Source organism: Dicentrarchus labrax, unplaced genomic scaffold (assembly GCF_905237075.1).
Source record: "Dicentrarchus labrax unplaced genomic scaffold, dlabrax2021, whole genome shotgun sequence".
NCBI classification, from domain to species: domain Eukaryota; kingdom Metazoa; phylum Chordata; class Actinopteri; family Moronidae; genus Dicentrarchus; species Dicentrarchus labrax.
Window position 1 is genome coordinate 6,601,257 of NW_026136718.1, and position 15,891 is coordinate 6,617,147.

A 15,891-nucleotide genomic window follows, 5' to 3' on the forward strand; every position below is an offset into this window, starting at 1 on the left:
TGAGGCAGCTTAACAAACTCAGCCGTCCCTCTGTGATCCACAGCTCAGATAAGTGTCAAGAAGAGATGAGATGGACGGATAGAGAGGGATGAAGAAGAGTCAGGCTGTTAGACTAATGGACAGAGAGACAAAGGAGCATCTGCCGAGAAGATGAGAGGCTGTACTGAGTTTAATCCGCAGAGAAGCAGAGGAAACCGAAATCTCCCACAGACCTGCGGAGGTGATCTTCATCACTCTCTCCTCTTCCTTTTCTTTATCTCTCGCTTCTTTTCTTGCCTGCATTTTCTAGCCATCCTATTTCATCCGTTTATTCTTTCCCTCCATCGCTTTATTCCTTTCTTTCATTTTCTTGTTTCCTTTCCTTTACCTTTCTCCTCATTCTGCCTTTTTTCTTCCTCCCTTTAATCCTTTGCTTCCTCTGTTCCTTTATTTCCTTTCTTGCTTTGGCTCCTGCCTTGCCTGTTTTCTTTATTCATCCCCATATCTCCTTACATGCTCCTTAGTCTTTCATATCTTCATAACTTTCTTCCTATTTTCATCAACAAATTTCCCCCATCCCCTTTTTCTTTTGTCTCTATCCCCTTTTCCTCCTTACATCTTTCTCTTTCTACAATAATAAAGAAGGAAAGAGAAGTAGAAGGAGAGATATCCCTCTCTTCTGGCCTCCTAAAGACAGATCTCAGTGCACCAGGAGGAACCCAGGTAACCAATAGTGACATTTTTATTATTTGTACAATAGAGACTTTAGTACATTATTCAAAACACTTCTTATATACTGAAAAAATGGTACGTCCCAAAGCCCAAAATGGCTCCAGTATAATCGCTGCACAGCATTTTTTCAATTTTATACATATATTATTTTTTGTAAAAACTGTATCTTAAATAGTATGTACAGATAGCGTCTGCAAAATGCATTCTAAACACATGATATATATTATATATACTTCTGCAATTACATTTCTCCGCATTAATACTCAAACTTAAAACTGGAAGGATTTCAACTTGCATGTGCAAATAAATAAAGAAATAAATAGTTCTGTTAAATCGTCACTAAAATTTGTCCAACTTATAACTCGACAGCAGTTCTCTCTTCGGAGGTCAAAGTACTTTTTGTCACACAACAGAAGAAGCAGCATTCAAGTTGGGTAGGTGTAGGTACTGCAGAAAGCATGAGTACATTCACAATCAATATGAGTCATTTTAAATTGGATTTCATTCACAGCTATGTACAGTGACACCGTCCTCAGCATTTGTTCAGCTCTTATGTAGTTTAAACACATAGAAAATGACTGTTTTTGTAGTCATATACATATATATATAATATATATTTGTATAACACAAATTCACAATTACAGTAGAAATACATTTTATACAGTTTTGGATAGTACATGTGTAGGTCTCCAAGTCATACTGTGCGTACTTCCATCCATAACTTTGTTATAAGTGTCATTATTATAAAATATCACAATTTTTGAGCAAAGCTAAGGTATATCAATATATTTAGAAAGAATTACCTGAAACATGTAGTAAAAAATAATTATATTATCAAACCTTTTTCTCTGTTCTCATCACAATATCTTTGATATTTCAAACTCTAAATAGGGTTGGGTGGGTGCCTGTGGTTAAGATGTCTCAACCACAAGACTAAACTGTGCCATTTTGTGTCCTTTATATTGAATTAACTAAATTCTAACGCTTATTAAGAGGGTTGACACAAAATGGGCACAGGATGACACTGTCATGTCAAGTAAAAGCAAAGGACAGCGAAGGATGTTGTTTTGCTCTGGATGAAACATCAGATGTTATACAGAACAGAACAAAACTCCCTGTCATGAGATGTCTTCAAGACACGTGTTGCATTTACACGAAGACAGAAAATGAAACTCTTCACCCTTTTTCTGTGGTTACTTCTGTCATGTCAATACAATTTCTGAAGCTTGACCATGACGGTCAGATTTGACTGTATATGACCACATATGACCACAGTTTCTACATGTGAGTCATTATATATTACTTTGTTTCCCTGCTCCTTTAAATGTCATATTCCAAACACTACCTGACCCTATCTACATATAATTTTCAACGTTCACCAACAGAGTTGGCAAATCTAAATTTCCATGTATACCTAGAGTCAATTAGCATCTCCTCAGGTTACAAAATTTCCACTGAAATTTCAAGTGTAGCCACACAGCCTCAGATAATTTCCTGATTGTCTAAAAAGGGAAAATGTGATTCACTACAGATTTACCCATTAAGACACTTTAAACTGTGTGTTATACCTTATTGATTCTTGTAGTGACATTCTCTTTTCTCTTGTTGCTTTCCACATGGAGGCCAGAGGTCAGGACCCTCACCAAATGTTAAAACCAGTTTCCCTACACGCTGCTGCTTTCACTGTATGCAGATCAGATCTGGGCCACAAAGGGGTAAAGCTCTAAAGTTGTAGGCCTGTTTAAATACAACCAGGGAAGGGAAAAGGGTCCATATGGCACCAACTATAGAACATCAGTCTCACTGAAACTCAGTGGTATAATACATCTAGAGTCTTCTACAGAGTAGGGAACTCTAGAAGCCAACAGAAAATGGCTGGCTGACAGTGACCAATGATATGAGAGCATGCTGTGACTTTATCATACAACTCAAACAGCTAAAAAGGGATGTAACACTGCAGTAACAATACTAGAAAACAGGACCACAAAATGTGATATGGCACAGATATTATGAGTAATGTTACAATGTCTGTGTATGTGATTGGTTTTATAATAGCAGTTGAAATTTAAAATCAGGCTAGAATATAGACAGGGCTTTATTATGCAATAGTGCACAGAGCGCACCATTGCATATGCGTTGTGTATGGGGGCACATACATCTACTGTATATGTGTGTTTGCCTGGTAGTTCATGTGCATGGCAGTGTGTGTAAACATTAGCATGACTTGCTCGATAGATGGCACTGCAGGACAAGTTAGGCTCTGCTGAAAATCTCAATGGCCAGAGCCTCAGAAATATTGCTTTAGCTCTTTTCAGCACAGCTGTGCAAGCAACCGTTTTTAAAACAAAAAAACAAGTAGCAATGATGAACTATGAACAGTGTTTTCTTTACAGAAAGAAAAAAAAAATCAGTGGTATACTTTAGAAAATTGTCCATTTGGAGAAATAATCCCTGTATGTTCATAAGAGAGAATTCAGAATGTAGTTTATCAACAATATTTATATCAATCATAAACTTTTAGAGCTGTCTGTCCAGGCCCCAAGGAGAGTGCAGCTCTAGAAAGCTGCAGCTCTATATATGTACACAAGGCAGAAAGTCTTACGTTTTCAATTTCTATACACTGGAGGCAATAATACCTGCAGAACACAACAGAAGACAGCAGAAAGTAATAAAACAAAAGACACTGAAAGAAATATAAAATAAAATAAGAAAACAGATTAGAAGACAACAGAAAATTAAACAGAAGAGAACTGGACAAAGCAAAGAAGAACAATGAAGAACGCTGAATGTGAAATATGTGCTACACCAAACAAAATATTAAAGATCTATCATGGACAGCAAAATAAAAAGGCAGTGGAGAAAAGCAAAAATATCCCAGAACCCTAACCAACAGAAACAAACTATTCAGACTGACCAATAAGATGACTGCCTAATTAACAAACCAACCACAAAATCCAAACTGCAGCAGCCCTGTAGGAACTCAAAGTGTAGAGTCCTCTTGTGGTCCGTCCAATCGTCGATCAGGTCCCTGACCGCCGGTGGACAGAAGAGCCGATATGTTTCCTATGGTACATTTGGCACTAGTATTTGCCTTTGGTCCAGCAATAGGCAAATAAATGTCTGTGTGTTCCCCTAAAAAGGTAAAAAAGGCGGCTCATTTCTCAGTTCCACAAGCCTCCAGCGGAGGGCAGGTGGGGTGGCGTGGGATGGCGATGAGCAGAGTAGAGAAGCGTTGTTGTGTTTGTTTGTTTGTTTGTTATAAAACTATTTTTAGCGCGTGCTGCTGTCTCTCAGAACCATCAAGTCCACCGTCCGCTGGAAACTCTTCAGCAGAGAGACGGCTGTCTCGTGCTCCATGTGTAAAAAACTATGTCCGTTAGCCTGCAAGGCAAACACGCAGCACAGTCAACAGCATGTGTGTGTGCATGTATGTATAGAGGTATGTGTGCTGCAGTATTTCCATACATATGTCTATGTGTGTGTGCATGTGTGTGTGTGTGTGTGTGTGTGTGTGTGGGTGGGTGTGTGTGGAAGGATGGAGGGTCACTGCCATCATTATCTCAGTAACACATCACTGTTGGGGAAAAGAGAGAGAAGAGGAGGAGCTACACAGTCATGCTGTAGAGAGAGAAGGGGTAAAGACAAAAAAGGGCTTTTAGATGAGTTCATCCAGCTAAACTGTACATCTGTGGAGAGAAGATGAAGGGGAGGAGAGAGGGGGAGGGAAACATGGAAGGAATGAGAGATAGGGAGAGAGGGGAACACTGCCATCTCATGTTGACCTACAGGACAATCCTCTCCGTTAATTCCAGCTCTACTTTGAAATAACAGCTATAGTAAATATATAAATAAAGTAAATATGTATAATTAATTGCTGTTTATTGATTCAGTTTCACTGATCTACGTGGGAGGTGGACGTTTTTTCAATAGCTTTTGTTGCCCCTGGGAGATTATCCCCTCAAGGTGGAACAATACATATTTTCAGCATCAAATTTCAGCATTGCTTTTTTACAGCTTATAATTAATAGAAACATTTATCTGAATCATCAGAAAAATAACATACTGTAATTCAGCCTTAAGGCAACTACTGTATTCAGTTACTTCCAGGACTCAATGTAGAAACGTTTCCAGTGTTTAAGCCCATATCTTATACAAAGTAACTGTGTGTCAAAAGCAATTATTCAGTGAGATAATGTAGAAGCAGATTTGGAGCGGCACAAAAACACTGATCTGCCTCAAAATTCAGTTTGACCTGGAAATGTCTTGAAAAACTTCTGGTAGAAAGAACACATTGTGAGACCGAAGTATTTTGGCTTGTGTCTGTCATCAAGGTCATAAAAATCCATTTAACTTTTTCTTTGTGCTCATTCTATTTAAAAAAAGCTTTTTGATCTCATCATAAAGTTGTGCCAGAAATCACTTCTCTGCTTCAGGACCTAGTGGTAGCCATGATAAGTTATAAGCTATAAGTTATGCTCAAACAAATACAATTTTTGTTGACATCTGTGTCGCCGCTGCATTCTCACAGTAGTTACAACCAACCCTCCATGATTACGTAGCTTAAAGTCAGTTCATCCATGTTGTATTAATGGCCTTCGCATTCATGTTTCTTAACTTAATATTGTGTGTATGATAATAAACTTGTTAGATTGTTTCATGCTACTCAAATCCCCCTGTGATCTTTGGCTCAAATGTTTTTGGGTGTCGTTGGCTAATGATGAATGAGAGAGAGGGTGGGAGGGTTATGCCTGATTTCTGAACCAACACCTACACAAACAGAGGCAGAAAATATTTGCTGAAATCTGATACACTCTTAATAAACTACATTTAAAAATCCAGTAAAATCACCCCAGCGGGTGATCACTGGCTCCATCACTGCAGATAATCAGTGCTGGTATGCCTCTGTTGAATAGCCTGTGTAAGAAAATGTCCAGCTACCTGTAGTAAGAAATGTGTACCTATGTTTTCCTATCAAATGCTCTGCCTTGCTGTTTATAAAGTAAGGGAAGGGTTAAGGAGGGTTAGGGAGGGAGAGAGGGCAGGATGTGGCTGTTTCTGGCCCATTTGATGAGTGAGAGGATGTTACCTGCAGTATCTTGTCTCCGGGCTGCAGGGCGGAGGCGGCGGGCCCGTCATGCTGTACCCTAGTAACAAAGATACCCTATAAGTCAAAATGATACACCGTTAGGACAACACAGGGACACGATGGTTTAGAATCTTTGCCTTTCTCATTCTCATCTTAATATCCACCCCCAAACCCCCCCCAAAAAAAAAAAAAAAATCACATTTCTGCCAAAAATATATGGGAAGTTCACCAATGCATTCTCTTTGAACTGAATTTAGAGAGGCATGCAATTCACGATGATTGAATTTTAGCAATTTAAAGTTCTTTGGTTATTGGCATCGCCAGACGATGAGTGATACATTCCTCCCAAAAAGACATTGACTATACATGTCAAAATGGTTTATCATCTGTTTATACAGATAAGGATTTGGCATAGAGTAGACATGATGTTAGAAAGAGAGAAAAAATGGATATACAGTAAATATACAAAGAATAGGGGTAGAAGAATAGGTGTGGGATGGGTACTGATTAGGGGAAAGAAGTAGGTAGCAGGGAGGGCAGAAGATATTTCATCCCCCATATTTTCCCTCAATAACCCAAGGCAGAGATTGTAAAAACACCAACATCTTTTCACTGAGAGCTGAAAGATGTTTTTGAACACAGAAAGTGTAGGACAAGGCACCTATGTCAACTCGACAAGGTTCAACAAGTTGTGCACACGTTGAACACACAAAAGTGAGCTGAACAGATAAATGTGCCACAAGGGACACCAGTTAAAACAATATGATGTAGTACTGACAGTGCAATTGCACATACATACTACAGTCTATGGGTGGATGCAAGAACAAACACAAACAGTATATTCCATATAAAAGAGGTTAAGAAGTATTAATTTAGTTAATATTCACAGCATTCATACAGTGAGCCTCATACGTGTACTAATAATTTTGATGATGTGGCTCCGTAACGGTTTATTTTGTATGCAAAGTGGTGCATATATGCAATTTGTAACCAGGTGTTAATGTTGAATTCATTATCTGATATTTGGTTGATTTAATTTTGGTACTTTATGTCTATTCACACCCTTCCATGTCCAAAACATAGTGACATGTCACTGTCAGGTCCCATATGGAGCTCACTGTACATTACAAATGTGTTTGTTAGCAGCTGAAAATAGTTAGTGACAACAATTAAACATTTACACATTTTGCACACAAAGCTACAGTGCCCTGCAAAAACCTTTCATCTTCAAAATGTCAGATTTTTATGGGATTTCTTTTAGTTTGGCCACAAGCTCATAAAACTGCTTAGGGGTCAATGATGAGGTTTTTGCAGCTCAGGGATAACATACAGTATGTTTGTTATCGACAGCAGCTCAGTGTGCAGAGACAGCATATTTAGAAACACCAGGAACAGAAAATTGGATTTTCAAATGTTCATGACCCAGATCTGACTAAAAATCCATGTCCTGCTCCTTAAAACTCTGTCTTCTGTTCTTAAACAGAGCCAAGAAGCCAATACACCAAAGCCGGGGATCCCACTCCTGTCAATACAGGAACTGAGTCATCGTCTTCACTCGCTGAATCCTAATTAGCCAGAAGTGAAACTGACCCAGTGGCTTAGAGTGCCAGCTAGTCTTTTAAGTCAAACTTAGAAGATCATTGTCATTTCCTTTTTTTTAGAAACCTGATAATGACTTCTGGCAGGATTCACAAAGGATTTTAAAACATGAATCATTTGTGGGATAAACTTTGAAACAACTTGTCAGATACAAACCAATGTTCTGAGAAGTATGTTTTGTAAACCTCCAATTTATCTGAATTAGCTCTTGGAAGATTATTCTGTTTCCATACAAGACACTCATGCAAATAGATTGTGTGTTTAAAGGATGATCAGGCCAAACTTCTTTGTTAAGAAAGAGGATAATGTTAGTTCTCCCTCGTCTCTCCACTTGTTCATTTGAAGGGAGAACCCAGGTTAAAACGTACATTTACAGATACTATAAAAAAAGATTCTGTTAAATTTAGAATTTGTATAATTTAGGTAAATTAAACAACACATAAATATTCACTTTTTGTAGTGAAATATTCATGTTGTGTTCAGACATTATAAATGATAAAGGTCCGGAAAAGATGAAAAAAATCATAAAGAGGAGGCAACTTTTCTATTTGTTTCCATTTTATAAATGTACATAACAGGTTTGCCAATTCCAACTAACATTAAAGCCAATTTTAAATAATACCGGTCCAAGATACAGATCTTTATATAGCACAAAAACAATGAGTTTAAGTGTAAATAAAAAGATCAGTAATCTATCTGGCCTATAAATTCTTCTAGCCAAGAGGATGGGTGCAAACAACAAGCTGACCACAAGGGGGAGACACGGTCCTGTGGAATAACGGTGGCTGTAGTAGGCTCTAGGTATCAAAACCACAGATCTATAATTTATTAGTCAAGCTGTTTTGATACACAATCCTGTTTAACTATTTAAACTCTGGCTCAATTTTGGTCTGCCCTTAATTTACATTCAAATTAATTTAAACTGATGTAGTCTTAAACCTGGCAAATGTCTACCCTGAGTAAAATAGTCACAAATGTATGTGTAGAAATGGTTGAACAAATCAAAATGTGATCGCAAAAGTAGGTCAGAGAGGAAGATCAAACCAAAATCAAAGGCATCTGCTTTTGTTTGAGCTAAAACTGCTGACGAATCAGTCCTGAGTTGACAGCCATTGAAAGGAACATGAAAGCAACTTCGACTGCTTCAGCGAGACGCCTCACGTGTGTGGATGGAAGTAATAAAGGGACCAGAGTAAGAAAAAAAAAGGTTATTAAAAGTACATTTGGTGGTGACAGATAACAGCTGTTGTTGCACCATGGTATCCACCCTGTGGGGGGGCCACATATGTGGGGTCTGAGGTGAGGAGTGCAGACATAGAGTTCATATCACACCACGTTTAGGACACTTACATCTGAACCATATGTACTCCTATGACTCAGCTGCAGATACCCAGAAGATCAGCAGGTGACTGACAGTCGCTGTTTACATTGCACTCAGGCTGGCAAGCTACAATATGATGGTAAAGGTACAATATCCAGTCATCTATAGTAACGTGGCCGGATAGAGTATGTCAATCTCTATATCATATCTCATACACTGCATAAATATACTGTATGTATAATGTAATTACTTGACAAAATGCTAAGGCGAATCACTTTGGAAACTGCTCATCTGCACCGACTCCATTTGCTGGCTGTGTAAGATGGCATTAATAATGGACAAACTGCAGCTGGTGGGAGCTTTATGGATACAAGTAGACGTGGGAATGATTAAATAACTGTACATGTCAGCAACTGAGTCACTACTTGTCTGTATGAAACTTAAGTTAAATGATGAATTGACAGTTTCTATATTATCCCTTCACACCCCCGACTTAAATTAATTCACCATTTGTCACATGGGCTGTACAGAGGCTGACTGTTTAAAGAACTCTTCTCGCAGGCTCTCTATTTATAGACCGGCTGTCTCGTCAGTTACTCAACATCTGAATAACAGTCAGAAAAATCTGCCATACTTCCCATCCCTAGATCAAAGCGTTGAACATCTAAAATCACCCACGGTGTCCCAGAACTAAAGCAGCCTTCCTAAAATAGCTGTCAGAGCTCCGTGAGCAGCCTCGCTCCTTTTCGACTGACTATAGCAGCATGTTTCTAGGACAGACTGCCATGTGCAGGAGGCCTTGGGGATCTGCAGCCCCAACAGGCTTTCAGTACAGGCACACACTGACAGAATCAGTCGAAACCCAGAAGTAGAAATTATAAAAGAGTTTGGCATGTCTTGTAATAAGACATTGTGTATGCATGTGGGCACAAATCTATTTCTAAATACTGAAATATTCAAGTTTGTTGCTGCAACTTCATTTTCCAAGAGACCTTGATGAGGACACTCTGAATGCATCAAACACACTATTAATGACATGTACATGCATAGTGTGTTTTATCAGTCCCGACAGAATTCGCCAAACTCGGATATCATTTCTCTGAAGTCTTCCATCCAGTTTGGTGATGTTAACAAGTTTTCAATATTTCAAGAGCTTCTTTACCCCTTTCAAATACATAACTATAAAACATGCTTCAATTAAACTTCTGTCTTCCAACAGTCTGTAGTATAAGATCACAGACTCAAAGTTAGCTAAGTCAACTGCTGCCCCATAGAGAGACAGACATGCGGACAGATAGACGAAACACTGCGGTAATGAGCAGCAGTTTCCATGGCAACTCTGAGGTAAAGCCGGGGAGGCTGTGATTGGCTGGCAGGCCGGGTCGGGTCGTACCATGTCGGAGGGTTTGAAGGGGTTCCCCTGGCCACTGATCCCACCAGAGATACTGAAACCAAGACCAGGGTTCTTCTCTATTCTCACACACAACTAGAGAGAGAGGACGAAGGGAGAAAAAGAAAAGACAGAAAAAAGAAAAGAAAGAAAGACAAGTGAAAGTGAAATACATAGATCATAACAATCTCTACACATGCATAGAGTAGATAGACAACATGTACAACAGTGGAAAAGGGGCTTTCATGTGATGTGTGACACATTTTGGCAGCTATATTGGAGGTCCTCAGTTCTCTGGCAACAACAATTGAGCCACAAATATCCTTGTCAGAGTTTTTCTATTTGGCATAATGAACGCCGTCTGATACTAGGAAGGGAAAAACAAAACCCCGCAGGAAGATCAGCTGATCTGGGTGGTGTGAATGACTTCATGTTCCTACCTAAACTGGTACCAGTGATCTCCATCTGTGAAATATCTCAGATTTAGAACTACGCCTCCGTGGCTTTTTCGAGACCTGTTTCTTCACAAACCGTTGCTGTTTGCTGGCTAAAATTACACGTATATGTCCCAGTTATTATAATAGCTTGTTGGCCTTATGTGGAACCTTTAAAATTCACTTGTCGACATGTAATGTTATATACACATCTGATCTGGATAGTTAGTTACCGTTAACCACTACCGTCTTTGCCAACTTAGCTTGCTGGTTCATATTCTGACAAAGTCATCTCAATCTCTATTATTTTACTTTTACCATTTCTTGTGTGCATTCGTCTCAAACTGTTTATGTGTATTGTGCTGTGCTATTATCAGCTTGTCAGTGTTTTGAATCACTCTTTTACATGCAACACCTATTTTGAAGAAGAGCCACAGCTAAAGAAAGCTAAAGTCAGTTTACTCTGTCACAGTTTAGGAACAATTTTAGCTTATTAAACCATTCCCCTCTACTTTTAGTGTAACTGAATGGACCTACATCCACAAAACTAATATCCTTTCTAACCTAGTTAGTATATATTTAGCCATTATTTGAGCACAGCCCAGTTTCAGACAGACCTCCAAGATAGTGTGGGATGTGGTTGCTGGAGACAGACAGATGGGCGGACAGACAGATACCTGTTCCTGGAAACCATCCGTGCTCTTCTGGCCTTTCGTCTGCAACAGGCAGCGAGCGCTCTGAGGCCGTGGATTGGTGTGGGTCATGACAACCTGGTTGCTATGGACCATGCCCTGGTTGCTGTGGTACTGGGGGTTGGTGGCGGGGAGGGAGGGCTGATGGGAAGAGTGGGAGGAATGGGGGTTGTACTGGGGCTGGTTCCCAGACGGGGACAGGGCCATGGGCAGGCCTGAGCTGGAATAACCCTGTCCAGCATTGGGATGGCCTAGATGAAAAAGAAAGAAGCTTGTAGCAGCTAACACTCGTTGTATACATGGCTCAACATACTTTACACCAACCGACTAGCGTACTAAATTTAATGTTTTTATGCTACAATACCTTGACCTGAATTTACAAATAAATTTACAAATAATACCAAACTTTTTCAGAATAAAGAGAACACCACCACAATATGCTAACTGGCTAACAAATGCTAATGTAATTCCTGGGGTGTTAGTGTTTTGTGAACCACGATTAATTCACTCTTTAATTGTCAGGGTTTGTCTGACAACAGAAACACAACTTCACATTGTGTCGATGACAACTTAATAACCTATTACGCTACATTTGTTCCAGATTTCATGCTGTGATTGGATGTGACAGCATGATTGGATAACTGCTTGTAACCCCAATTATTTAAATTTTCGACAGTGTAACTCAAAGTAGTATCATACTCCTTGTGCGCATTTAAAATGCTAAAATAAATAATGATGGGCTTCAAATGAACAATCTTTCAATGTATTACCATTTACCTTGAGACATGTTGCCTTGGTACTGGCCCGGACCCCCAGAGGGAACCACTGACAAGGGCATCCCTGGTTGGTATTGGCCCCCTTTGTTCATCATCCCGTCGTAGCCCTGCTGCCCGACTACACGGTGAGGCGTGGTAGACGAGGAGGAGGTGGAGGAAGTGACGATCATGTGTGTGTTGTGTGACTGGTGGGAGGGGTTGTGGGAGTGGGCACTCTGTGGACAGAGAAGGGGAAGTTAGAGACTCACATCCACACCAGAGGAATGGATACAGGAGATGCTTATTTATTTGCATTTCAGGTTCCTTTCTTCTTTCCAAGATCCATCCATCTAAACATCTATAGACTACTTTCATACATCAGCTGCAAAAAGAGCCTCTATAAAGCCTAAAGTTGAGCCTAATGGGATGTTTTTCAGGTTTGTCGATTAGACAACAGGTCTGACCTTTTTCATGAGGTTGTCAGGTGGGACATCCCTCCTGCCAAGGGAGTAGGGAGCCCACTGGTTGCTTCCTGACACCCCCTCCTGGTCATTGTCCAGCATGGCAGCCTGCTGAGAGGGGGTCTAAGAGAGAGAGAGAGAGAGAGAGAGAGAGAGAGAGAGAGAGAGAGAGAGAGGGGAGGGAGACACAGAGTGACCATTACTGAAAATGAACATTTAATTGGTAAATTAAGTAAAGGTTTATAATTGTTTGTAAAAGTTCGATTATAATTAAGTCTGTAACAGCTTAGAAAATAGATCCCTTCTATATGAAGTAAGGTAATATGTTGCACTGTGGCACCAGCCAACATGCTGTGATGGTTGATGCAGGTGATAAATACAATCTGAACAGAAAATGTGTTTTATAGCCTCTTCTTTTTATATCAAGAGCATCTAATTTAAAGCCCCTGAATACTTGGCTTCAAATCTTCACATTAAATATTCATTATGAAATAAGCAACAATTAAAGTTTACAAGTCTCTTAAGGTTTTACTTATTAGTGGTTCAATACACAAAAACTTCATTTGTCGGTTTGATCAGATTTTGATTCAAATGTAGCTCAAACCATGACTCGTTGTGACATCACCTTTTCCAAACTGGGCCCCGCCCACTTCAAACCAGTGGGAAGAGCAAGAAGAAATCTCTTAAGTGAAAAAAAAACAAAACTGTTCCAACTTTGGCAGAAAATTGTATGTTCATGTAGCATCCCGTTGCACGTAATACAAAGGTGTTTTCAGGGCGTCTAAAAGTGTTCCTAGTTCAAAACAGTGACTATGTTTTGTTTGTATCATGTGGCAGGTAGTAGTGAAATAAAACAACCTTTATAATTGGTGTAGACACGCAATGCCCCACAGCTCCATGTGTCAGTAACATAGTAAAGTATTGTAGGACGGGGAAGACAAATGTCTGTTTGTTGAGCTGCTTCAATCTGATGTTTTTGGAACCTCGAAACATGTAAAGTGTCTTACAGTTGGGTCCAAACTCTTGAAATACCAATCCATCACCAGAAATTGTTCATTGCCTGCTACACCAGATGTTCTGAGTAGCTTTTAGTCATGCTGAGATAGATTCATGGGATCTGATTGCCAAAACTATTATACCCACCACATGGATACTTACAGCTCGAGGTGGAAGACAAAGATAGTTATAATAATGTACATTACAATCGCGATAATGGCACACAGTTAAATAATAGTTCATGGTTGCTGTAGTTGGCTGAAGAAGGCAGTGGCAGCTACTCTCTATAATTACCTATGTGTGCAGTAATAACAGCAGTACCAGGGGTTCATTGTTCTCAGAGGGATACTCACAGCGTTAGCAGACGGAGGAGGAGGTAGTGGCAGCCAGCGGCCAGCAGGGGGCTCATGCTTAGTGTTATTGTAAAGGTTAAAGTTCAAAGTGCTGCTGCGCCCCTGGCCGTGACCCCCGCCCTGACAGAGCATGCCCAGCGTGAGCGTGTTGTGCTTTAGGACACCACTCTGATTGGAGAAGACAACATCACATGACATGGGTGAATGTAGGGGGAGGGATGCGGAGCCTACACAGCGGGCTGCAGCGTTTTTGGACAACACACTGTGAGCTCCACAAACAGATAAACAAACACTGATAGAACAACAACAACAACAACAACAACAACAGTGCAGAGTTGCTGAAAGCACAGAGAAATGTTAGCTAGTGACCGGTCAATACACACAGAGAACATTGTGTCATACAAGCAACAACTGGTGGATCAGTTCATTTCATCATTATCATGTAAATTTTCAGATTATTACCAGTTACCATTAGTAACATATGTGATTATATAAACAAACCATAAGCCCAATCTCCAAATGTCAATGCCAACTTCTTTTTGCACCATGTGACAGGTTAGGTCGATCATGTAAAAATTGAAATAAACCATTAAAATCCAGCATGTTTTTAGAAGCTGTTCTCCAGACCTCCTCCCTACTATGTCTGATTGTCCTGTCTGTAGAGGGACCGGTTCTGATTAAAGAATAAGTTTGACATTTTGGAAAATAAGTTTATTCACTTTCTTGCTGAGAGTTAGATGAGCCAATTGATTGCGCAATCATGCCTGTAAACGGTTAATATAAAGCTAGAGCCAGGAGACATAAATACTGAAAACAGCTAACCTGGGTCTGTCTTAAGATAAAATAATATGCCTGCCAGCAGCTAAAAGCTCACTAATTAATACATTATATCATGTTTGTTTAATCTGTACAAAAACCTAAGTGTAAAAGTGACAAGTTGTGCTTTAACAGGCACACAACTACCCTCTTCTGATCTAACTTTAGGCAAAAAAGCGAATAAGAGTACTTCCCAAAATGTTCATCTATTCCTTTAAACACACTACTGTTCCCTAGATTAGTATTTACATACACCATAATTACAGTGCTCTGCAAAACATCTTCACCCTTAACAAGTGATTGAACTGATTCTGAAGGTGCAAATATCAAACACCAAAAGATTCAAGAACTGACTCCGAATAAGGGCTGTATCTTAAATTAACAGAAGATTATTATATTTAGTTTTACATTAAAATCAATCTACTACAACTATCTTGGTAACTTTTCTAGTAGTGCGTGTGCAGTCAGGCTGACAGAGCGACAGTGTGGATGGGACACACATGCAGCCAGACACATATCTGGTCAACCTTACAACACAGACTTACACAGATACAGACAGGGAGGGCCTCCGAATGCTTTGTGTGTGAGTGTGTATCTCCCTCTTCAGTGTTTCTGCATTGCACAGACGTACCCTGTCCAATCGTTTGGCCTCTATGTGCCTAAGTAGCTGTTGCCTCCAGTCGGCAGGCATCCTGGAGGTGATGTCTTCAGGTTTCTGTGGTACGACAGGTCTTACTTTGATGGTGTCATCGGATGGCTTCTCAGGGCAGGTTGCCAGAGTGTAGTCAGGGGGCATCTTCTCCAGCAGGGCGGCCATGGTGGGACGAGCTGACACTGGACGGGCCTGAGGACCAAGGGTTAATAATTTATAAAGACGATAAATATATATAAGTTGTGCTTGATAGTGATACAATTATTTTATGTAAACCTGCACACGTTTTAGGGCCTGCAACCCTAATTGCAGGGCTCTCAGTGAAAAAGCTCTGATAAAACTACGTAAACTTCTGTGTATCGACTGGCTGGTGAACAATGTGGAAACCAAAACAGAGCGAAAAACAAACAGAAACCAAAACTTCAACTGAGTGCTTTTGTTGCTCCATATTTAATGGATGTGCAAAAAGGCAACTGTTGGCTAATACTGTATGTTTCATAAGGTTAAATATGTCAGGTGTCTTTAACATTAGCAACAATGCTAACATGCTGATGGTTAGCAGGTATAATGTTTACCATGTTCACATCTTAGTTTAGCATGTTAGCATGCTAACATTTGCTTTGAC

The 15,891-nt window shown here is 39.9% G+C and overlaps 1 protein-coding gene across 11 annotated transcripts in view; it reads right to left on the reverse strand.

Annotated features, from left to right (window-relative positions):
• Positions 1-703: 703 nt before the first annotated feature.
• Positions 704-15,891, reverse strand: part of lrrc7 (leucine rich repeat containing 7) — a 119,728-nt gene continuing 104,540 nt past the window's right edge. For 6 of the 11 annotated variants that reach the window (XM_051377135.1, XM_051377134.1, XM_051377132.1 and 3 more), the window contains 8 exons: positions 15,246-15,458; positions 13,799-13,966; positions 12,453-12,572; positions 12,011-12,224; positions 11,219-11,484; positions 10,111-10,203; positions 5,798-5,872; positions 704-4,092 (listed from right to left, as the gene is read on the reverse strand). In XM_051377135.1, the coding sequence (XP_051233095.1) occupies positions 3,982-4,092; positions 5,798-5,872; positions 10,111-10,203; positions 11,219-11,484; positions 12,011-12,224; positions 12,453-12,572; positions 13,799-13,966; positions 15,246-15,458 (1,260 nt within the window). In that variant the 3' untranslated portion in view covers positions 704-3,981. Of the gene's footprint in view, positions 4,093-4,143; positions 4,330-5,797; positions 5,873-10,110; positions 10,204-11,218; positions 11,485-12,010; positions 12,225-12,452; positions 12,573-13,798; positions 13,967-15,245; positions 15,459-15,891 lie in introns of those variants that run through there. The other 5 variants (XM_051377141.1, XM_051377138.1, XM_051377140.1 and 2 more) reach the window with 4 other exon arrangements.